The sequence below is a fragment of the Phlebotomus papatasi genome, chromosome 3 (genome assembly GCF_024763615.1).
Source record: "Phlebotomus papatasi isolate M1 chromosome 3, Ppap_2.1, whole genome shotgun sequence".
NCBI classification, from domain to species: domain Eukaryota; kingdom Metazoa; phylum Arthropoda; class Insecta; order Diptera; family Psychodidae; genus Phlebotomus; species Phlebotomus papatasi.
In genome coordinates this window covers 48815706-48841525 of record NC_077224.1, presented here as the reverse complement: position 1 = coordinate 48841525, position 25820 = coordinate 48815706, and the positions used below count along the sequence as shown (strand labels likewise).

The following is a 25820-nucleotide window of genomic DNA, read 5'->3' as shown; positions in this document are numbered from 1 at the left end:
TTCGTGATTGTTGCTGTTTTCACAAATATTACACAAAACTTTCGTACTGGCAAGTGTTGACTCTGCAAGAATTTTTCCAGGTTATACTTCATCGAAAAGCACAGAAAAAGAAAGAAAAAATAAATAAATAAATTTCCCGCGGTCTCAAGTATGAATAAATTTGTGTAAAATTTTCTCGCAACTTTCTACTTTGGATTTCAAACCGTTCGCCAAGTCAAGCGCGTCACAGCTATGTATATAATTGGCACACAAAATACCGCTGAGCCAACATTGAGGTTGAACTCAATAGTGCCATAGGTGCACACATGATAATTTTGCATGGTATCATGTTTGTTAATTTAATTCGAAAAAACGAAAATGGTAGAACCTTTTTCGAGATAGGCTTGTTCGAAAAGTCAATCTTTTTCGTTCGAATAATTGTGTTTTCGAAATGAAATATTTGTCGATGAGAAATAAATGCGCAGTTAAAATCTCAAGTGTAATAAATTAACGGCGCCGATTGCTAACGAGATTATACAATGAGAGATATCTTCGTAGAGGTATGGGTAGAGAGACAAAAAAAATTGTGTAGGCAAGCATTAAGTTTATTGACGTAGCGGTAGTATCGAAAAGTGTAGTCAAAGCGTAATTGTTCGGAGGGGTTTCGGGTTGCATTCGGTTTCGTATTCCCCACTCTTTGGTGGTAGCATTTCCAGAAAGCGTTGTCGAGAATCACTTTCAGTTGCCCTCAGTAGCCCAAAGATCCTAAACGAGACAAAACGTGCACTCACAATCATTCGTAAACCATATTCTCTCCCGCTCTTCAACACACGATTGGTCTACCGATGTGACTTCGGTACTTCGGTTTTTGCACAACATCGAATCATCGCGTGTGTAGCTTCGTAGTTCGGTGCTCTCTCGCATGAGAGTCATAAGAGAAAAAGTGAGAGAGAGAATATAGAAATTTTTACAGTGTACGACGCTGTAGACTCAATACAGATACCAAGACTCGTCAGTATTGCAGGAGAATCCTAGGCGTGAGCACGTTTAAAAGGGGTGTTGCTCCGTAGGAAAAGCACCAAACAAACATAATAAAGTTACATTCTTGTGCTTGTTTCAACTTTTTCCTCGCCATATCAACTATCCCTATGTAAGAGTGTCTCAAAGCACCATATCAAGAAAAAATACATAATTTTATTAATTTGACTCTGTTTTTTTTTCTTCTTTCACTCTCAGATACGGATGATGTGCTTAAGCGAAAATTAAAGAAAAATCAATGGTGAAGAGTTTCGAGAAGAATACCATGCAAGATTTCACAGCAGGTAATTGAAAGCATCACTACAGAGAATAGCATCCTAATTTCGAAAGCTCGTTTTCATATACATCGTGAAAAAGCTCTTAACAGTTGCAGTTGTACTCAATGATTGAGTCAGGTAAATGCAAGTGCTCAATCCATGTTGTTTATGTTTTCTTTTTTTTCACTTCACGCTAATTATGCAGCACGTGCAATCTATGTATTTAGTGCTTAATTTCACACAAACCACCCCCTTTTCTCACACTTTTTGCCGCTACCGGCATTTGTATTAAAGTTTGATTGAATTAATTAATCCTTTTTTTTATTAAACACAAAAATCCCTCCTCTTTTTTGACATTAAATTCATTCAATTGACATTTTATGTTTCTATTCTTAAAGAATATTTGTCATTTCTGACACAATTTCAATTTGAGAGATGCTTTTTGCAGACAGGATTATTTCTTATGATAGGTTGCAAGCTTGCGCAATGACATTTCTGACATTTTTGTATGGTTCGCAGATTTTCTCCTAAATCCATGCTCCCGGTGAGCATATCCATTTAATACGAAATGTCGTTGACTTTAAATTCAGTTTTTAGCAATTTAATTTCTTATATAAAATAATTATTTTTTTTTGATTATTTATTTTTATTTTGAAACTATCCAAATCTAAATAAAAATTTAGATTTTTAATTTCACAATTTAGTTTTATTTATTTTTTTATTCAAATATTTAATATTATAAAGTATTTCAAGTCAATCCAATCATATTTTCTGATTGGTTAAAGCTAAAATCATTTCAATCATTCAATGTTTCACCCGATCTAAAAACAAGATTATACCAAAATACTTTGTAAGATTAAATATTTATCAATATATGAATGAAGCATTGATTAATATCCACATGTAATTTAATATTATCTAATATTATTTCAACTCTGATTGGCTTAAACTTTTAGTACTTAAAAGCTTCAGCTAATCTGTGAGCATGTTGATGAAAGCCTCGAGCAATATTTACATACATTTACATATTTAATCCCATAGAAGATTTTGTTTTATCGCGCTTTCTGTTTAATAAAAGCTCTGAAAGACTTATGCCTAACGCACAATAACCTTTGTTTTTTAAACATGTTTTTGACATTTCGATGAGAGTGAAAAAGATCTCAATCTAGTCATCTCGCTCATTCTCTTGGGAAATTTTGAAAACATGTTTACAAACAAAAGTTATTGTGTGCTGAGCATTATGCTGAAAATAAACACAGGTTGATCCTCGAAAATACTCGGCTCGAAAAAATTGGCAGTAAAAGATCAGCCCAAACATCATACACTGAGAATTTAGGATCGAGGATTATCGTTTTGTTTACGTAAATTTCTATTAAATGTGCACATTTTGATTGCTGAAAGACTTCTTCACTGCAATAAGTTAAAGTTCACTCAGTCAACCGGTTCTCCGACTCGACCGGTAAAGTTATTTATTCAATTTATTTATTTAGCGTATGATCTAATATTAAAAAGCCAATTATTCTATAAATAATATGAATAAGTTACAATTTCATAGAAATTGAGCATCAAATATTTAAAAATTGACCCACCGACCGGTCGAATCAAGGAACCGGTCGAATGAGGGTACCTTACCTTATCAATGCATTTTTCAACAGATAGGAGCACCCTCACCTTCCCATTACTCCAATATTAATGTATTTTATGATTTTGTGACATTGCCAATCACTGACATTTCGAAAAGTAAGGGAGACTGGGGCAAAAAGTCATAAAACGGATATTTTATTTTTTTACAAGCTACTCGATCGCTTCAAAAAAATCTAATTAGCGCAGTTTAGTAATATTCCCCTTTTATGTAATACATAAAATGCATTTATCGAGCCGATTTCTAAAAGGTAATTTTGTGACTATTCTCAAAAATGATGGGGCAAATAGTACCAGACATGGGGTATTATCATATTTTTATTCGCTTCATTACGGGCTTCCGTAAATTTGAAAAAAATACCGAGAGGACACATTTTCATAGAAAATTTATTCATCTACAGCTTTGTGAAACACCGTGTTTTCTCTGCGAGAAAAGTGAGAAAAAGCGAAAAGTGCTTTTCAAGCTATTTTAGAAGAAAATACACAAAAGACTGCAAATCGTTTGACCGATGCAAACAACAAGCGGCGAAACATGATAATGACATTTCTTTTCGCCGTGAGACATCAGAAATTTCTTCGCTTTTTTGTTACTTTTTGCTCTATACATTTTGTTACTTTTTACCCCAAGTGGTCATTTTTAATAAAAGTATTTCTGGAGAAAAGAACCTTTGTGATATTCTAAAATAGATAACGGATTCGTATTCAAATAATCCAAATTATTTAGAAAATATTCACCAGTGCATCAATTTTGGAAAATAAGTAGATAATAATTGATATCTTCTGCAAGGAAAATATTTCAAAAATAGAGTTAAAAATTTCGATATTTTTTTTCCTTGTTCAAATTCTAAGAAACTTACGACATTGAAGAAGGTCTATTGAGGCTGTCTATAGAAAAAAAAATTGAGACGCTATTTTGTTTACCTTGGAAGATATTGAATTTTGAATTGTTCAATTTGTGACTTTTTGCCCCAGTTTCCCCTACTATTTTGTAACGCGAGAAATTTGAATACACTATGCTTATATTTCAATAAAACTTTAATTTATTTCACTAAGGTAAAATTTATAAATATTCTAACAATTTATTGAAGAACTCTGACCAAAAAGTTTATTGATGAATTTCTTTAAACAGTTGAATTTTTTTATTCTGAAAACAAATTGTAGAACAAATTTGTGAAATTCGTTCTACGGCCGATTCATTCAAAAGAAAGCCCCTGCGAGTATGCAAATTTTCTCGGTGCATAAAGCCATTTCGCTCGTGTTTTTAGTCCCGAAAATATGTATAATTCCGGGACTGAGTGTATGCATATGATGGGATCATGCAAATACACTTATGGATCTTTGCCTGCCATTAGGAGCTCATTTTTGAAATCATTTTTGAAATACCCTTAAATGTATGCAATTTTTTCGAAGTGGAAAATTTGAAATACGTAACTTATGAACCATTTTTGTAACTTATTCAAAAGAGGTCTCCTAAAAATGTGCAAAATTTCTGTATGTATAAAACCGTTTCGCACGCTTTTTCTCGGTCCCGAAAATATGGATAATCCCAGGACCCTCTGTACTCAGAGAACACAATGGGTTTTTATTAGGATTTATTTACGTGTGTATAATCTTTTAGAATACTTTTGAATTCTAAATTTCTTTTAGTTTTTTTGCTATTCTGTATAATGCCCTAGGCACACTTATGACTTAAGGCGAGAGACGAACAAATGTAATTATAATTAAAATAATGATCATATTACATTTCTATCAGTTTCTCACTAAACCACCTTTCGACTTAAACCGAGAAACGGCTTAGTTAGTGGGAAACTAATGGGAATTTAGTCAAATCATTATTTTGATTCTAATTACGTTAAGCCGTCACTAGGCTGAAGTCGTAAGTCATTCTAGGGCATAAGCCTTTAATTATTACTGTTTTAACATAAGAAATGATCAAGGTCATACCATTTTGAAAGCATATAGCAAGGCACTTGCAAACTTTTTTTTTTATAAAACTAGCAATTTTCCTTATGTTTAGAATCAAAACAAATATTTTAAATCACTTATTGTCATTTAGATAAAAATATCAATGTAATAGCAAAATATAATGAGAAACCTGCGCGAAATATAAATTACCTTGAAGTAAATTTTTAAATTAAAATTTTAAGACCATTAACATTAGTCTTGCTTTATATTTTTTGAGTTTTTATTAGTTAATTCCCTAGACTTTGATTTATTGATAAAAAATTGGACTTGGCCCACAAAAATGTTTTAAAGCAAACAGTAATAGCTTAGATAAAAGTTTTTATTAAAACTCACTTGTTTCTTATTAATCTGAATGAAAACACATATTTACGTTATTTGAATTGATTTAACTTTTTAAGGCAATAGGAACACCGGTATATCAAAAAGAGTTTTTTCCTACGGCCTTCTAAAGATATGTTTCACTCTAAGAATACAGGAAAAGTGATTTTTTCTGACCCCTAATTTTTGACCCTCTTGACTTTAAAGTGTTTAGTTAATTGTCGTGGGCCTAGTCCAGCTTTTATCACAAAATTAATCTACTTATGAGAAATTAACTTATTAAAAATAAAATTGAACTTTTATTAAATTCATTCAAATTAAATAGTATATGTACAATATGTGATAACTCCACCACACTCAAGTTTTTCATGTTATTTATAATAAAAAAAAAAAGAATCTTACCTTACCTGTAAAGTATTTTTGCTTCAGAAAATATAAACGTATATTATTTTATTATCGTTTTGGACTTACCACCGGTTCGGGCTTTTCAGCGATAAAATCCAATTTTAATTAATTTTACTGAAGCATAAATTGCCTAAAGCAGTTTTAATTTTGTCCTCTAAAAACAAAAGAAAGGAGAATTCAAGGTCATTGGGATGTATATAGATAACATTCTTAAATAAACAAGAAAATGAAAATGAAAAAATTTCGAGATAATAGAATAAAGCGAACGATAAGCTTTTGTACGAGCTGTGATTTTTTATTGCTAAGTCATCTTGCGTGCAAACCTGATAAAATTTTAAAGAAAAGTACATAAAGCTCATTTATAACTGGTTTTTCAACAACACACCGGTATACAAATAATGCAAAAGACCAATGCTTACATACTAGAAATAAATTAAAATTGATATATTAACTTCGAAATAACAGTGAAGAACCCGTTTTTTTTTCAAAATCTTGCTATACAAAGTATTGCACAAGTTTAAAAACATCACTATTTTTAAAACCGAATATATAGTGTAGTGTATTCTGCAGGGGTAATTAAATACGATATTTTAGCAATTCTCAATAATTATCATATAGGGGAAAATACTCTCCTTTCTGATGTTCATGCGTTCACTGAGAGAAATCCGAAAAAGTTAAAATAATATTCCGGAAATGTTTATTTTACTCTGCAGTATTGATCGGAAATCGGTGTAAATATTATGCTTTTTAGGTGTATTAGGGGTTAAAGTTACCCTTTTTCATCTTATTTCTACCCTTAAAAAGGTGTAAAATTAAAATTAAAAAATGTTGATATATTTTTACACCTAAAAAGTGTTAAAATTATGAGGAAAAAAACTTGATCGCATCCCCGTTTTTTTCTCAGTGTTAGAATAATGTGAATTAGGTGAGATTCTTAACAATCTCACCTACTATAATCCTAACAAAATTTCATGTCCTCCGATCGCGCTCAAACTTGGCCAAAATGTGTTTCGCCACTTCCTGATCACGAATATATGGGGGGCTAAGTTACGTTCCCGGCCGGCCGGCCGGCCGGCCGCTCTTTGGAGCTTAATAGCTCCTAAACTAAAAAAGATATCGACTTGCGGTTTTCGGCAAAGGTTATATATCGCATGAAAATTGCAACTTGGTGCATTGACCCCCCACCCCCCACCCCTCCTTCCGCCATTTTGAAGACCCCCCTTTTTTTGTTTTCTCAATAGCTCCGCCCCTATGGCATCGATCGGGCTCAAATTTTAGTATGTTATAGCTGGGCCTTAGAGCTTTCCATCAATACCAAACTTAAGGTCCCCCGACCCCCCTGACCCGAGCTATAAGGGTCCAAAAAAAATTTCTTAAAATGGCCATAACTCCGGTTCTAATTGTCAGAATTTAAAAAATGAGGACTTTTTGGAAAGCTCTCGTGAAATGCCACTTCCTCTTCTAACATCGCAAGTTCATAAAACCACCGCTAGGGGCGCTTTTTTTAAAAAGAAAATTTTTAAATCTTAAAAGTTAAATAACTCAAAAATTCCTTATGCGATCGGGCTGAAATTTTAGTATGTTGTAGCCGTTGATTATACCTATCAAACAAAAAAAACCTTAAGTCGATCCATAACCCCTGACCCGAGCTATAAGGGGTCAAAGTTCGAACATTGACCGGCCTCTATCTCCGGTTCTAATTAACATATCGACATAAATTTTACCTTTTTGGTTTCGTCTCGATGAGCACTTTCAGATGGAAGTTCAAAAAATCACCACAGGTGGCGCTGTGATAACGTCAAAATTCATCGAAATTCAAAGACATTTTTCTCAAAAACGGCATTGTGCAAGTTAATCAAATTTTAGTATGTTGTAGTCCAGTCTAGGACGTTTCCAAAATGGTGCGTATGTGCGCTGTGGTTTCAATAGAACCGGAGATATGAGGGGTCAAAGTTCACGAAATTCAAAAAATCATATCTCCGGTTCTATGTGACCGATTTTGATGAATGAGGGCTTAAACGAAAGATCTCACCAAATGCTACAACTTTCTAGAATATTTGAACTTCGTGGGACCAACACCAGGGGCGCCACAGTCGAAAAATCAATTTCAATATCACATAACCTCAATTATCTCGACTGTCGCTGAACCGATTTTGATGATTACTTCGACATAATTGTAGAGGACATTTGTCTCTACATTTCGTCCATACATCATTTTCCGCTCAGACTACGCTATCACTCCGATTTTGCCGTTTAAGTGTGAAAAAATTGATTTTTCCAATAATAACGCTTTGAAATCACTCAGATGCCAATTTGACTGCCTCTACTCCACCAAGACACTTAAAATAGGGTTTTAAATGGAAAATCCCACAGAATACAACAATTCTTTGATATAGTTGAAGTTCAACAAATGACTACTTGGGGCACTCTGGATGAAAAAACGAGTTAAGAAACAAAAAACCTCGATTATCTTGGCTTCTGAGTAATCGATGAGATCATGTTCTATGGGAAAATTATAGAGAACATTCTGGTCTACATTTCACCCATATAACACTTTTCTGTCAGTTCATCCAAATCCTTGATATTTTGGTTTAAATACAAAATTTGTATAATTTCACGAATTTGATTCAAGATGACTGAATGGCGTCTCCCAACTTCAGCTCTAAATCGAATTTGCATGCACTCCGAGTTAGCTCACGTTAAGAATCTCACCTACATAAGCCGGTTAGGATTATCTGTCCCTTTTCTTTTATTAGGTGAGATTCTTAACAATCTCACCTACTATAATCCTAACAAAATTTCATGTCGTCCGATCGACCTCAAACTTGGCCAAAACGTGTTTCGCCACTTCCTGATCACGAATATACATGTGGCTAATTTACGTTCCCGGCCGGCCGGCCGGCCGGCCGGCCGCTCTTTGGAGCTTAATAGCTCCTAAACTAAAAAAGATATCGACTTGCGGTTTTCGGCAAAGGTTATATATCGGGTGAAAATTGCAACTTGGTGCATTGACCCCCCACCCCCCACCCCTCCTTCCGCCATTTTGAAGACCCCCCTTTTTTTGTTTTCTCAATAGCTCCGCCCCTATGGCATCGAGCGGGCTCAAATTTTAGTATGTTATAGCTGGGCCTTAGAGCTTTCCATCAATACCAAACTTAAGGTCCCCCGACCCCCCTGACCCGAGCTATAAGGGTCCAAAAAAAATTTCTTAAAATGGCCATAACTCCGGTTCTAATTGTCAGAATTTAAAAAGTGAGGGCTTTTTGGAAAGCTCTCGTGAAATGCCACCTCCCCTTTTAACATCTCAAGTTCATAAAACCACCGCTAGGGGCGCTATTATGAAAAAGAAAATTTTTAAATCTTAAAAGTTAAATAACTCAAAAATTCCATTGTGCATCGGGCTGAAATTTTAGTATGTTGTAGCCGTTGATTATACCTATCAAACAAAAAAAACCTTAAGTCGATCCATAACCCCTGACCCGAGCTATAAGGGGTCAAAGTTCGAACATTGACCGGCCTCTATCTCCGGTTCTAACTAACATAGCGACCTAAATTTTACCTTTTTGGTTTCGTCTCAATGAGCACTTTCAGATGGAAGTTCAAAAAGTCACCACAGGTGGCGCTGTGATAGCGTCAAAATTCATCGAAATTCAAAGTCACTTTTCTCAAAAACGGCATTGTGCAAGTTAATGAAATTTTAGTATGTTGTAGTCCAGTCTAGGACGTTTCCAAAATGGTGCGTATGTGCGCTGTGGTTTCAATAGAACCGGAGATATGAGGGGTCAAAGTTCACGAAATTCAAAAAATCATATCTCCGGTTCTATGTGACCGATTTTGATGAATGAGGGCTTAAACGAAAGATCTCACCAAATGCTACAACTTTCTAGAATATTTGAACTTCGTGGGACCAACTCCAGGGGCGCTACAGTCGAAAAACCAATTTCAATATCACATAACCTCAATTATCTCGACTGTCGCTGAACCGATTTTGATGATTACTTCAACATAATTGTAGAGCACATTTGTCTCTACATTTCGTTCATACATCATTTTCCGCTCAGACTACGCTATCACTCCGATTTTGCCGTTTAAGTGTGAAAAAATTGATTTTTCCCATAATAACGCTTTGAAATCACTCAGATGCCAATTTGACTGCATCTACTCCACCAAGACACTTAAAATATGGTTTTAAATGGAAAGTCCCGCAAAATACAACAATTCTTTGATATAGTTGAAGTTCAACAAATGACTACTTGGGGCACTCTGGATGAAAAAACGAGTTAAGAAACAAAAAACCTCGCTTATCTTGGCTTCTGAGTAATCGATGAGATCATGTTCTACGGCAAAATTATAGAGAACATTCTGGTCTACATTTCACCCATATATCACTTTTCTGTCAGTTCATCCAAATCCTTGATATTTTGGTTTAAATACAAAATTTGTATAATTTCACGAATTTGATTCAAGATAACTGAATGGCGTCTCCCAACTTCAGCTCCAAATCGAATTTGCATGCACTCCGAGTTAGCTCACGTTAAGAATCTCACCTACATAAGCCGGTTAGGATTATCTGTCCCTTTATCTGTGTGGGGCAACAAGTAGTAATTTTCTTATGAAATTATTACATCTAAAATGTTTTTGGTGGAGAAAGGGGCCAATTGCTTTTTAAAATAGAATTATTGGTAGCACGATCGTCTTTTATAGGGGAAAATTTCCGAATATTGCATAGGGGCTATCTCTTATCGTTTGACCTCGAAGTTTGATATCAAGTATACGCTTCAATAACCTATGTTAATCTTTTTTATAGAAACTTCATATTCGTCAAGTTATTGTTTATAAAAGTACTCTCATAATGTAATTTATATGACCCTTATACGGGCTTCAGACCTAAGGCTTAGTCATATGGTTTAACTGCTTTAATTTCTTATCAATTACGATTTTTTGAAAAAGAACTAATTTAAGATTGGATTTTTAAAGATAAAATGACCTGAGAAATTGATCGCTATTTAAGATTTTGAGACCTTCTAGAACTGGGCTAAACCTTTAGTCTGAAGACCGCTTAAGGATCTTGGGCGGGGTAACTCCTGGCTCGATTGTTACAGTTATCAGTTCGATGCAAAGCTTTAAAATATCTGAAGAGATATTTTTTATGTTGTAAACTGAATAATGTGCAAAATTATCAAAATAGCCCGATATCAAAATAAAAAATAATTAAAATATTAGAGTAAACTCTCCAAGCTGCCCATGCTTTGTACGATCCCAAGCTTCTTAATAACTAAATTTTTCCTATATTTCTAAATAAACGTAATTCCGGAATATATTTTAAAAACTGGGTAATTTCTCCTAGTTTTTAAAATATGGGTGCGATGAGTCACACTTATTGACAAACATAGGAAAAGTTTAGTCATTACGAAGTTTGGGATTGAACGCAGCATGTGCACATTCCCCTACTCCACAGGGAGGTAAACGGAGTTGGTAAATATTATATTAAAATTTCGCTAAAAAGCAATATTTGCACCTTAAAAATTACTCTGAAAAATATTTTCGAGTATGACGAAATAATATTTCTCTTTAAAAAAAAATATGTTGAGAGAAGATAATTTTTCCTATGAATGGCATTATTATTTTTCCTATGAAATAAATCTCGCGAAATATACATTTGCAAATGAAATTAATTTTTTTCAGAACATGCATATATTTTACTGTTGAAAATAATTTTAAAAAAATTATTGTGAAAAATATGATTCCTTCTATGTTGGCACCAAACTTCGCAAAATGCTCCAACTTCGGAAATACAAAATCGAAGAATTGATTTGCTTTCGGAATGGTTTTCTGGGCATGTGATTCCGGTTTAGATATTTTAGGTTTCCACCACATTTGGAGCAATTTTCGTCAATAATTTCTTTTTTGAAGATGACTCTACTTGTAGTGATAACTCTAATAGAAATTACAAATAGCCGTACTGCTAAGAGACAATATAAAAATCCAATTCTCTAAAGTCTTAGACCTTGAATACACTTACGACTTAAGCCTAGAGACGGCTTAACACTAAACCTACCAAGACCGGTTAAGTTGACCAGTTAAGAAACTTTTTAAAATTAACACATATTTAAATATTACAAGGTCGCTATCAAACTTTATAAATTTCTTAAAATATACATGTAATATATTTTTAAGTGTTTAAATTCTAATTTTTCCTTTTTCCAAGAAATAAAAGAAGTATCCTACCTACCGCATTCTGTCATTTGACCGATCGTACTATTAAAAACGATCAAAAACGGTAGGGTACTGTGAAAAAAAATGTTTTGTCAAATTAACAAGACAAGTTTGTAAAAAGGATGTTCTTCCATACAGAATATGGAAAAGTTTTGTCAAATCGGCGGCCAACTGGATCTTGTTAAAAGTTTGTCAAAAGGGTGTCTTTCCATATAAAATGCAAGAAAAAGTTTTGTCAAATTGGCAAATAACATCCTTTTGACAACATTTCAACAAAATCCATTTGTTCATTTAACAAAACATTTTTTTCAGAGTAGGTTTAGAGTTTACGTAATTATAATAATAATAATTCTTTATTTGCGTCCATTTTGGACCTTTGTAAATACATTGTTTATACATTATTGTCAACATTGGTATTTCTGGCAATCTCTAATCTTTTCAGATAATCTATTCCTTTTCCATCCTCACACAAAATTTCACTCCTATCTTCCCTACCTTTTATATCTCTACAGCACCCTACTAAGATGTGTCTTAGATCGTCAAGGCCTATGTTACAAAATACGCATTTTTTCTCCCTCTCACTCCTCCATCTCTCTAATGCCCTTTCCCCATTTTCACATCTGTATTTTGCAAGTATTTTTGTTGCCATTCCTCTTTTCAAATACCTCGGCATCCAAGGCGTCCATAGGATTTTGTATTCATCTAACAGTGCGTTATATCTTTCTTGATCGACTCATTCTTGATCTTTTTTATGTAACTCGCACCACAGCGACATACCTTCCTCCAGCCTCGTGTTAATTATCCTCTCAGAATAACCAACTCTTTCGAAGAACTTTCTTCTGCTTTTCATCCATGTTGATTCCGATTGAACTCTCCTCCTCATCTCGTTCGCACACGCTTTCAATACCTGATTCGGACTCAATCTGATATTCTCCTCGAACTTTATTGCTCTGCTGGCTGCTACCGTGGATATTCTCTCTATTTTGGTCTCAGTTTCTAAGATTGCACTTTTTGTACTCTGTTTAAGCCCTAACACCCACTTGAAGTATTTTCTCTGAATCACTTCGAGTTCTCCGCAGCTTTCATATCCCCAGATTTCACAACCGTAGAGCATACCGCTTCTTATCAAAGTATTAAACATCTCCTTCCTTATGCAAAAGTTGTCTTTGAAATGTTTCTCTCCTATATTCCAGATTTGGCCTAGTTTCTGTCGTGCTTTTTTTGCTTGCTCTTTTAAGTGATCGTTGTTTTTACCATTATTCTTGATAATGTATCCTAGATACTTATATGCTTTAACTTCTTCGAGTTCTTGCTTTTCCCATGTCCATCGCTCTTTGCTAATCCTTCCTCCTCTGCTAAAAACCATGGTTTTAGTTTTCTCTACGCTTAACTTCAACCCTATATCTTTCAAGTAAGTCTCAAACAATTTTAACATCTGCTTCAACTCTCTTGCTGTATTTGCCATTAATATAAGATCATCAGCATATGCCATGGTAAAAATTCTTATACCTCCAATCTGAATTCCTCCAAAAATTCCTTTTTTAAAAATTTCCTCTACCTCTCCTATATAAATTGCGAATAGAAGAGGGCTTAATGGACATCCTTGACGAACCCCTCTATTCGTTGCAAATACTCTTCCCTCTATATTCATATATGTTCTTTTATAAAGTTTTCTTATAGCATTTATCAGCTGCGAGTTAATACCACATTTATTCATTTTTTCCCATAATTTTTCCCTGATTATATTGTCAAAGGCCGCCTTGATATCAACAAAAACCACGTACAACTTTTTGTTCAGTGCTAATGTTCGCTGGGCGACATAGTTCAAAATAAATATATTATCCATAGTTGATCTTCCTGGTCTGAATCCTGACTGTGTCTCCGGCAAAATTCCTAGCCTATCTACTTCGTTCTGAAGTCTTTCTGCCAGGATTGTGGCAAAGATTTTGTAACTAGTGTTCAGCAGCGATATTCCTCTATAATTTTCAACTCTAGTTTTGTCTGCTTTCTTGAGAATAGGCCAGATTATTGCTTTTGTCCACTTTTCGGGTATTTCACCGCTGTCCAAAATTTCATTTAAGTGATCTCTCATCTTGTCTCTAACCGCTTTATCTACATTCTTCCATATTTCTGGTCTTATTCCGTCTTCACCAGGTGCTTTCCTGTTTTTTAGTTTTTCAATAGCCTTTTCAATTTCCCGTTCTGATATTCTCTCTATATCTTCAGAGCTTACTATTTCAATATCCACGTACGTTTCCTCATCCCTTTGCACATTCAAAAGTCCTCTGAAGTGAGCTTCCCACTCTTCCGGTGAAATATTTTCGTCTTTTCTGACCCTGTTAGTTTTTCTATATCTGTTTATATGATCCCACGCACTATTTATATTTTTCATTCTCTTCAGTTTAAGTTTAAGTTTCTCCTCTGCTTCCCTCTTTTTCCTTTTACATATTCTTTTGTACTCTCTCCTTATTTTAAGATATTCGTCAACCTGAACTTCTCCTCTTTTCCATTTTCTCAACATAGACGCAACTTGTACTCTTCTTTCCCAACATTCCTTGTCCCACCATATACATTGAAACATTGATCTTCGTTTATCTTCCCGTGTAATGACACATTTTCCTAATGTTTCCTCCAGATTTACTATATCTTCACTCGCTGTGATCTCCTGCATTCTCGATTTAACGTTTTCCTTAAATCTTCGTTTTCCTATTTCTGTCCAAACTTGTCTATATATCATATTGTCTTTACTTCTTTTATTTATGAAGGCACTCTCTAATACAACGACTTGTGGAAAATGATCCGACTCCGTCCTTTCCGTTATCTCAAATTTTTGTATTCTCTCCCATGCACTCTCGTCCGCAAATGTGTAATCTATAACTGTTTGACCTCTGTACCCCATATATGTGAAATTACCATTTGCATCCCCTTCCTTATTTCCGTTTAATAAAAGCAAACCATTTCGGTCAGCCAGAGCCATCCAGTCTTTTCCTTCACTATTCGTGACTGGGTCTTTCGTGGTTCTTTTTTCCATTGGTCCCCGTTTCTGTATAGCCGTGCTCCCTAAATGTCCGATTCTTGCATTCATGTCCCCTCCGAGAATTATGTGTTTGTTCTTACTATCCTCTAAATAATCCTCAACACATTTTTTAATCTCTTTTGTACAAGCTCTATTGTAAACTCCTATCAGCCGCCAAGGTTCTCCATTTATCAATATCTCTCGCATTTGTAAATCATTTTCTTCGTTAGATTTCGCCCTTTCTGTTAATTCTCTCCTTACTCCACTCAAAATTCCTCCAATTGCTCTACCTTTATTACTCTCTCTAATTGCAGGTGTCCACAACCAGTTATATTCTCTTGGTAACTTATTTTCCCATACTGCTAACTCTTTTTTTTCAATCCAAGTTTCTACTAAAAAGACAATCTCCATCTCCTTCACATATTCCCAAAAATTGTCATCTTTAGATCGTAGTCCCGAAACATTCCAAAATAATATTTTTATTTGTCTTTTGTCCGAATTGTTTTGTATAGCCGTTACTGATCGTCCATTCGCTCTCGTGAGGAAAATCTCCTTAAAAAAGAACTCTTTACTATTCCATTATCCTTCTCGCTCCAATCCCATCTTTCACCATCAATAAAAATTTTTTGATATCCAACTTTCGCCACTTTTCCATCTTCCCTTTCTTTTCTTCCCCTGTCTCTCAATAGTTTTTGCACTCTCATTTCAGCTTCAGTAAGATCATCATCAATGTATACGCTATCCCCATTTATTTTCTTTCCTCTCAACAGACTTTTCTTTCTCATCACTTCTCTCTTATCTTCCAAACTTCTTAATTTAACTATCCACCTGGTTTTCTTTCTACCCACACTAAAGGCATCCTCTATCTCAGTACTCAATTCAAGATGTTCCTCGAGAAATTTTACAAGCTTTTCCCTTACCGATCCATCCCCCGTCAATTGTACGTTAGTCAATACGAGGTTTTTCTTCCTTTCGCGCCTTTCAAGCTGTTCCACTCTAGCAGTTAACTTTCCGAAATCTTCTTTCCATATCTTTACCTCCTTTTCTCTCTCTTCGTGAGCCTTTTGCAATTCTTTCCTCACTTCTTTAATTTCTTCTATTAGCGATGAATAGTCCTTTCTCATTTGTTTCATTTCAATTGCTAATTTTTCTATAGCTTGCACTACAGTTACAGTCTCCGTGGGTGACTCCTTGGATTTACCGGGCGAGAAAGGCATATTTACACTCTTTTCGGTTACGTTTGGATTGTTCTCAGTTAGCTTGGACCCCCCTCTTATAGAATCTCTCGCTTCCCTTCTTTCTTCTACTCTTACACTTTTCAAAAAATTTCTAATATCCTCTGTGCTTCGAGCCCTCTTTACTGAACTTTCTTTAAGTTCTTCTAAGCTTGCTACTTTTCGCACCGACATATACCAACCCCTTTGAAAAAATAAAGAACTTCTTAAAACTTCTTAACTTAAGAGATTTCCCTTTGAATTATTTGAACTTTTAAAAATTCTTAGTTTAAGAGATCTTGGCAAAGATCCAAACCAGAGTAATGCGCTCTTGATGCAAAACTCACAGTCTCCCGTATGTCACGATGAATCTCCTTCAACAGCGCCCCAAAATTTCTCACACAAAGATCCTGAAGCACAAGTCGACGTCGCCTTACTCCTCCTGATCCTCTCGTCACCAGATCAACTGCAGCGTTACAGCAGAGCTCATTACTTGAAGAAAAAACCACTCGTAGAAATTCCCAGTGCCACGTAGCTGTCAGATCGACCGTCAGATGCTTCTTGGTATTTGAGACAAAGATCCTTAGCCACAAGTCGATATCGTCCTGTTCCTCCGATCCTCTCGTCACCAGATCTACTGCAGCGTAACAACCAAACTCTTTACTTGAAGAAAGGACCACTCGTGGAAAAGCTCCAATGCCACGTAGCTGTCAGATCGACCGTCAGATATTATTAGTTTTTAAGCTGCAGGAGCCACGGAAAAAAGGAACCAACACACGGTTGAGATGCCCGTGGCCTCTGTCTGCCAATTGGTACACTGAAATTGAGTCTCGGTAACGAGAAATACAAAATTTAGACAAAATTTTCTCCGCAGCCAAAAAATCCGATGTTGACACTTGCCTTAACACTTGAGTACCGTTTACGTAATTATAATCAACATAATGATTAGACTAAATTTCCATCAGTCGTCCACTAACTAAGCAGTTTCTAGGCTTAAGCCGAGATGAGGCATAGTCAAAAAACTGATAGAAATTTAATCTAATCATTATTTTGGTGATAATTACGTTAAGTTGTCTCTCTGCTTAAGTCGTAAGTGTGTCTAGGGTCTAGGGCCTTATTTTCTTTTTTTTTATTCTCAGTTTAAAAAGAAAAATTTAAACAAGAACTTTAAATTATTTGGCTGAAACTATTGATTCATTACCGATTGAAAAATCGTTATATAAGGGTTTTTTAGGTGAGTTCAAACTTGTTCTTCGTAGTTGCAGCTCTTCCGGTGTTCGCCAGAGAATTCGTTTCTTTTCAAAAAGAAAGACTTCGAATTTTTACCATGGTAAAAATTCGAAGTCTTTCTTTTTGAAATGGTAAAAATTCGAAGTCTTTCTTTTTGAAAAGAAACGAATTCTCTGGCGAACACCGGAAGAGCTGCAACTACGTAGAACTGGCCAGATACACATTGAATAATATCAAACTTGTTCTATTCGTTTGATAAATAGCTCTTAGTAGAAAAGAAAAAAATCATCGAAGTAACGCATGAGTGAGAAGTTCTCAAAGTATAGACGAAAGTCAAAAAACATTAACATAATAAATAAATAATGAAGTGGAAGCGAAGAAGACATTTTTCTTAATACGTTTTCTATTTAAAGATTGGAAGCATAGACTAAGTAGGGATTGTTTATATTAGGACACCTTTCACAAAAAGCATTATTTCTTCTATTTTTAAATAAACTTAGACCGTACCGTCATAAAATTCACATTTACAAACCATTATGAAGCTACACTACATTAAGATAAAGCTCAGTGTCATTTAAAAATAGAAAAAACCCTATTTCAAATGTGCCCCAATTTAAAGGTACCCCACTACTCTCTACAAAAAAAAAATGATCTCAAAGTCGATATCGGAACAAAAATTCTGGTTTTAAATCAAAATACAAATTATTTAGAAGCTTTCTGCATAATTTAACAAAATTGCTGCGTGATTTTAAATTAATGATCCACTTTATAAATAGAACAGTTGCATTGTATCCACAGAAATTATTCACATAAATCAATTTTATTTATAATTCCAATTATAATTAACATTTTACATAACACTGTGGATATTACTTCTAGGTTCTCGGGAAAGTAATTACGTTACATAGTATCATCGTTTATCTCTGTAACTAAATTACGTCGTTTGCATATTGCGAACCTTTGCTTATCACATGGAGATTCATGCTGATATCCATAAAATAATGAAAATGAAAATTGGACTCCTATCAGTATACTACGCTGTAGCCAGCAGGAGGGTGTAGATATGAGCCATAAATATCAGGGGAATAGCAAAGTGCTCAGATACTCTCCCTAACATAGTAACTTTTTCCCTGGGGAAACTTTTTGAGCTTTAAGCTTTCGTAAATTTAAGTAAAACTTTATTCCTTGCAAGATTGCCAACTGACACGCCCACAAGAGTATTGAACTTAGTTTTATTCTCCTCTGCAGTAAATTTCGTCTTTTTTCTCTATTACTGAATAAGATTACTTATTTGTGTGGATACTCACGACACTGACTGGTTTGAAATAGCAAAAACTGGAATATTTTCTTTTCAATCACGGACACGAAATATTTTGATTAAAGAGATGTTTCATGAAGCACGAGTTTTATTGCCTGAACCGCTCGAACTCGATGTAGGGACAGTATATAATATTTCGATTTTGAATTTATTTTTTAATGCCTCCGGCACACCCTTTAGATCGGTAAAATTTCATGAAATGAAAATTAATTTCTCTTTCTTTTTCATAAAATTTGCATAAGTCTATCCCACTCTTTCGGACTCAAAATTGGAATGAACTAAAATTAATTTGATGTGATGTTTAAAAAAAGAAGAAAAGTGCAAAAGAGTAGAATAGACATTATGGTAAACTTTTAAGAAAGGGATGTGAATTTTGATTTTATGAAATTTTCCTGATCTAAAAGGAGTGCCGAAGCCGCCGGAGCCATAAAAGATCACACTGGTAGGATTTAGAAATCTGAAGTTTTGGTTCCTTATCGTCTCACTGCTTGTTCTTCTACAGAACCTATCGGTCAAACCGTTAGAGAAACAGAGTTATGATGTTAAGGGAACTCCTAGGACCTTCGCAACATTAAGATGACCTTCAGTTTTCTCCATCCGCCTTTCCCTTGTACTTGACTGTTCTCAAGTGCCTCTGTATTATCGACTTTCTCTTTGCGTTGGTTCCTGTCACAACTGTTTTTGGCAGCCCTCGTCGTATTCTAAAACCACCGCACTTAGAACAGTCGATTATGTAGAAGCATTTGAGAACAGAAAGGATCGTTAAAATGCCCCTCTTTTATCCCCCCCCACCCCTACCCTTCCCCTCCAAAACCATATTTTGTGGGATTGCTGAAAAACGCGTCGTGCGATTTCTTTCATTTTTAGATTTAGTAAGGTGGGGTAACTGGATCGTTTTCCGAAGAGTGCTACTTAAACGCTTGTTTTTGGACTGATGAAATTCTTTTTCACTTCTTCTAAATCCATAGAATTATTCACTGTTTCATTCAGAAACATAATATAAAAAATATTATAAAAAAATATTAAAGAAAATTTATAAAATAATGATAATACTGAAATGTCAGCATGCACTAACTGGGTCGCCTTCTCGCTAATTCACTTTTAATTACACCTTTTTTCACAAGGAAAAAAAAACAATAAATGATTTTAATCAACCAAAAATATTGGAAATATTTTTGTATTGATTGAATATTAGCAGTAATATCACTGCTAGAAAATTTTGTTATAAAAATATTGTTTTTGCTTTTTCTTAAACTTGAATAGTTATATTATGTTACTGTAGTGACTATATTACGGAAATAAAAATAAAAATATTATTTTAAGTGGATTAGTCATAAACGATCCAGATAGCGAAGCGCCCGGATTAGCATACTTGACTAATGTTTTTGAGCTTCCCAGACGGACAATTGACCATGTGTGAAAATGCTTTTGAATCATTTCTACACTGAGAAAAAAAGGGGCTGCGATTAACATTTTTTCCTCATAAATTTAACACTTTTTAGGTGTAAAAATATATCAACATTTTTAATGTTAATTTTACACCCTATTAAGGGTAAAATTAACATAAAAAAGGGTACCTTTAACCCCTAATACACCTAAAAAGGGTAATATTTACACCTATTTCGGATCAATACTGCAGGGTAAAATTAACATTTCCGGAATGTTATTTTGACTTTTTCGAATTTCTCTTAGTGTAGCCTTTTTATTTGTCACCCTCTCCTTTCATTCGTATGAAATCTGACAAAAGTTTTTCAAATTCAAAGTTTAAAAATGCCCTAGGGAACGTATTTCTCAACCATTTGGGTCAAGTATGACATAATTGGAAAGGTCTTGGAATTTTTCACAAATTCCAATCGGATCGAACCGGTTGGGAACCAATAATTGTTCGATAAATAATTTTTACTAGCAATTTAATTTTAATTATTCTTGCACGATATTTTAGGTACTGTTTCAAGTAGGTTATAAATAGACTCAAATCAGAGAACCGGCAAAATATGGCAAAAAACAGATTAAGGAAAACCTTAAACTCAAGCACTATGCTTTACCTGTAATAATGCAAAACTATTTTTGTGGAGTTTAAGAGATTCGTTTGATTTTGTTCTGCATGAGAACTTTTCGTTGAAAATTCGGAGGCAGGATCTAGAAGAGAATCTATTTTACTCATTTTACTATTCTATGCTTCTCTGGCTTTGGTTTAAAAATGAGCTTCGGTGTTTAATGTTTCAATGCTTTATAATTTGATGAGCTCTATCTTATGGGTATTCTTGTCTGTATTTACAGAGGAACTGGAAGTTTTGTGTGATTTACAAATTGATGATATTTTCCGGGATGAGGATGTGCCGCCCATAGAAGGTGACAATCCAGAAGTTACTCAAGTTGAAGTCCAAGTAGATCCCATCCCAGTTTCTGTTGAAATTCCAACTGTTGACCCAGAAGAAGAACCCGAGACAATTCTTGGATTGTCTCCAGCTGAATCTGCGTCATCTGCATCGTCAGATAGCTGGTCGAGTACCAGTACAACTGATCACTTTTCCTCAAAGAGAGCCAAACGGCGATGCATCCCATGCAATTTGACATTTAAGCATCACAATGACTTCTTTGAGCACCACCGGAAGCATGTGTCTATGCCCATCCTGAAGCTGAAACAGCTGACACAGCGAGAAATTGAGTTTCAGGAGTTTATGAAAAAGGGCCGACAGCAATTTCTCTGTGCTCGCAAGAAGACTTTTCCCAATCTTGTACTGAAAAAGCCAACAGTTTCGGCCACAGATGGTGATGGATTGAAATTGAAGTTTAAATTTCACAATATTCAGATGAACAATGTCGATCAGGAAAATGCCAGTATCAATGGAATGCGCCATGACTTCAGGAAGGGCGAGAAGATACTCAAAGCCTGTGAGATCAAGCAAAGTCCACCGGGTTCACCGAGTTTGCAGGCACGAGCTATTCGGGATTTGATACCTATTCCTGAGCTACCGACTGATATGATGGGTGGTCCACCCGAGAGGATACACTTTGAGTGTCCGACACTCGATGGTTTGGATCAGTTTAACAATGAGGGCAGAGAGGATGCATCGGATATCCTGAAGAATTTGCTGGAATTGAATCAACAGCCACTGATGGAACCTGATTGGAATGGCCAGGTGCCAAATGAATTTATCTCCATTGAGAAGCTGGGGCATGTTTGTCGGGTGTGTCATATGAATTTCACAGATCCCGTACTGCTATTCCAGCATCAGAGGCAAACGGGACATGATTTGCCTCCACAGGGACCACCAATGCCCCAGTATCCAATGTCTCAGCATCCTCAGATGCCTCGAATGCCCGGAAATCCCATGCACTACCGTCCCCATGAGCCAATGGCCAACTTTCCGGGTCAGAGGATCCGGGACATTCATCCGACTGCGTCACATTTGAGAGAACATCAGACTCCGGGTGGACAGATGGCCATGCGTCTGCAGCAGATGCGCAATGGGCAATTCAGGCCTGTCATGGCTGTCCAGTCGCCCTATATCCGATCCCGCCATCCACCGCCACTGTACCGAGTGTCCAGTCCGCAGGGTATGCAATCCAATGTACCCCAGATTAACACAATGGCCAATCGGCAGCAGCAGATGCACATGCCACAGCAGCAGCATCCCATGATGAATGGACCACAGGGACCAGGATACAGGTTCGCAGTGTCCAATGGCATTATGATGAATGGCGGATCAATTGTAATGGAACAGAGTTATCCTCAAGCTCAGCACGGAATGATGCAGGAACCTGGTCAGATGCAGCAGCAGATGCACAATATGTCGCCAATGTTTCGAGGAACTCGACCCAGTATGCCAATTCGGCGTCATTCTGTTGCTCCAATTGGTATGCGACCTACCCTTCCGCCCCAGTTTCAACCGCCGCCGGCTAAAAAGCCACGTCCGGAAGGACTGTTGGCGCTTGGGGATGCTCCAATGGTGACAATGCCACCACGAGCTGAAGGTGTCCCGGTGATTGAGAGTGTGCAGAGTGGTCCGGCTGTTGAGGAATCCGAAGCCAACAAGAGTAGTCCTACGCCCTCGGGACAGAAGAGTCCCAAAGCTGTGGCTAGTATTCTGGCCAATAGAGGAATTACCGTGACACAAGGGGACTTTGCCAAGACAAAAGACACAGTTCCGACTGAAAAAGTGGCAGAAAGTTCTGGTAAAGACAAGTTATCAGATGAAACGGAGAGTGTGGTGCAGAAACTGGCACTGAACAGTTCAGTTAGCATCATCTCGAAGAAGAAGACACCACTGTTGACGATTGATGTGACAGAGGAGGAACTGAGTGCTTCCAAATTAGCAGCTTCCTCGCCCACAGCTGAAAATCGTATTGCCAAAGATTCACAACCTGCCAAAATTCCACCCCTCAAGCCCAGGCATACGACCTTCCTGGCATGCCCGGAAGTGCACTGCCAGAAGAAATTCCTCACGGAAGAGGCACTGCAGAGGCATACGCAGAAAGGTCATCACAGTAACATCCGTTTCAAGTGCACCAAGTGCTCTGTGATGTTCTCATCATCCGAAAGTCTCATCATCCATCAGAGGAGGGTGCACAGGACAGCTCGGATGCCTGGAGAGGAACTGGGAATTCCCATTGTGGATCTACACAATTCACAGACTCGCATGAAGCTCCTCAGCATGGGCATTAGGAATTTCATTCCCTTGGGGAATATCAACAAAGTATCCAATGGATTCTTTGGTTTGCCCCTGGTTTGCCTCAAAGGTGCCCCCAATGCGGCAATTTCCAATTTGCAAACCATTGGAGCTGATAGTGTCCTATCCCTTGGACCGATAAAGCCCATTTTGCCCAAATAGCCCGCGGCCAATGGGCCCAATGATGAAGAATCAAAGGAAATGTGATGAATACCCTCGAAGTATACTGAATTCAAAAATTATCTCTAAAAAACAATTAAATATTAAACTTCCTAAATTAAATGTCAAAATTTTACGATTATAGTCTTCAAAGAACTTTAACTTAGATTACAATGTAACAATGTAAATAGATTTCTTGCAATAATTTAATGCAAAATTTTGGACTTAATGGACAATGAAACCTAGAAAAAACAAACCTTTTATCTTTTATTGTCCCATGCTAAAACATGTTATTTCTCTTGAGATTATTAGATCTTTATTTACTCTATTTATTTTTTGTTTATACATTAGAAACGCCAAGGAGTATATAAAAAAACGCCCCATGTCAATTTTCTAATTTGAAACTCTTATGTTTGTTTGATTTTCAATAGAAATGATTTCAGTGTAAGTTGTAATTAGTTACAATAGAAGATAAAAAAAAACTATTATGAAAATAAATATTTTCTACATTTACAAATCATTATTATGAGTGTTTTTTATGGCATTATTATGGGCTGTTGAGTGGTATCCACACTCAATTGATTGTTGATACTTTAGAATTCGCTCAGTTCAAGAGTTTTCCCACCTAAACAAACCAATAATGATGACCCACTTTTACAACCAACATCACTAAGCAACTTGAACTAATATATTAACAGGTGCTTCTGTGTACTAATTCAATAGACTTTCCAATGCAATTGCATCTGGCTTAGTTTTCTGGTTTCGTTAGTGTCGTTTTAAGGAGACAAAATATCAGTTCAGTTTTCTTCAAGATTGCTGACGTATCAATAATACTGCAACTCTACTGGAATTTTGCCAAATACGAAAAATCCAAAATGCTTTTATGTAAATTTCCAAAATGCCAATATTCGATTTCTTCTCAAATCTTACTCAGCGTCATGCAAATGACGCAAACTGTTTAAATAAGGAGTGCAAGAACTCAGATACTTTTATCTAATATTTTCGAAAAAGTAACGAAAACAGGGTAGCAAAGCGTCCCATGCTTTGCAAAGTGCTTGAACTTGTGCTTAGATGACATTACCGGGTCTTAACCAATTTGATTGAATGGATTGAACCGAACAAATAACTCAAAAGATCCCACAAAATAGTTTTAAGAGTAATAACATTTATTTACGGATAAAAATTACTAATCGGTTCATAACCGGTTCACAACCGATTTGAGTAAAATAATTGAATTTCGGATAGAAATAGTTATCGGTTTTGAATTTGTTCATTACCGGTTAATAACGAACTGGAATCCGTTCAAGCTTGTCACGAATTCCAAGATCGGTTTACAAAAACTTCGTAAGTAGTAAGGGTGAAGCAGAGTACTGTTTTGTGGGCGTGGCTTTCCATGGAGCACGAGACTGTTTTGTGACGCCACATCGATAACTCTGGTGGGTGGGCTACCTGCAGGTCGGTTTCCCCGCCCCCGCTCCCCCTTCCTGGTCCTCTTTTGTGTTTAGGTTAATTATTTTAACTGAATATAGAGCACGATACTGATTTATGGGCTTGGCTTGCCCGTGGATAAACTGTTGCAGGAAGCATTTTGATTGGTTATGAAGCACGATACTGTTTTGGGGGCGTGGCTTGTCTGTGGATATGGAGTACAATACTGCTGTAGGAAGCATTTTGATTGGTTATGAAGCACGATACTGTTGTTGAGGGACGCATTTTCATTGGCTATGGAGCACGATACTGTTGAAGGAAGCGTTTTCATTGGCTATGGAGTACGATACTGCTGTTTGAAATGTGATCCGTTTCAGACGCCATATTGATCTTAGCTGTAAGCTTTAGGCGACCATCTTGAAATTTTTGGAACTTTAAACTTTTTGAGATTGCGGTTTTTGATAGTCATTTTGAATATTTGAATTAACGGAAATTACTTTGGTGGACTCTTCCTCATGTAATTTTTTTTCTCCCTATATAATTTATATGAGAAAAGATCTGCCATCCATGGGAATTGATCACCAGACCTCTCGGTTGCGAGTCCAGCACCTTATCCATTGTGCCATTGTGGCATGATAGAAGGTTTGTCAGAAGTCTTTCCTATGCAGTAAGCGGGATTCTCTATAGTCTCTGGCCTATATGCACTGTCCAAGTGTGGAAAAATGCAAATGCAATATGAGACCTTTTCGCGCGCTCGAGACCATATGGGAGAGACTATTTGTATAAGCCTTTGCGCGACAATTTGATTCCTTCAGATGAATGAAGCAACATGGAAAAAATGTCTTGCAGTGCGCAAGATAATTGTCAAATTGAGTCGAATTTCGCAATATTCACTAATTTTACTGGCGATAAGAACTATCAATAATTTTCATTGGTTATTGAACAGCATGATGTTGATGCCGT

At 36.1% G+C, this 25820-nt stretch overlaps 1 protein-coding gene across 2 annotated transcripts; it reads left to right on the top strand.

The window, feature by feature from the left end:
* The first annotated feature begins 717 nt into the window (after positions 1-717).
* Positions 718-23952, top strand: LOC129808057 (uncharacterized). 2 transcript variants are annotated; one of them, XM_055857734.1, is made up of 3 exons: positions 718-1129; positions 1216-1301; positions 20878-23952. In XM_055857734.1, exons 2-3 carry the CDS (start codon positions 1256-1258, stop codon positions 23430-23432), a joined length of 2601 nt encoding a protein of 866 aa, XP_055713709.1. In that variant the 5' UTR covers positions 718-1129; positions 1216-1255; the 3' UTR covers positions 23433-23952. The 2 variants fall into 2 exon arrangements, with proteins under 2 accessions (XP_055713709.1, XP_055713711.1); XM_055857736.1 differs by having other exon boundaries at positions 1216-1412.
* The last annotated feature ends 1868 nt before the right edge of the window (positions 23953-25820 follow it).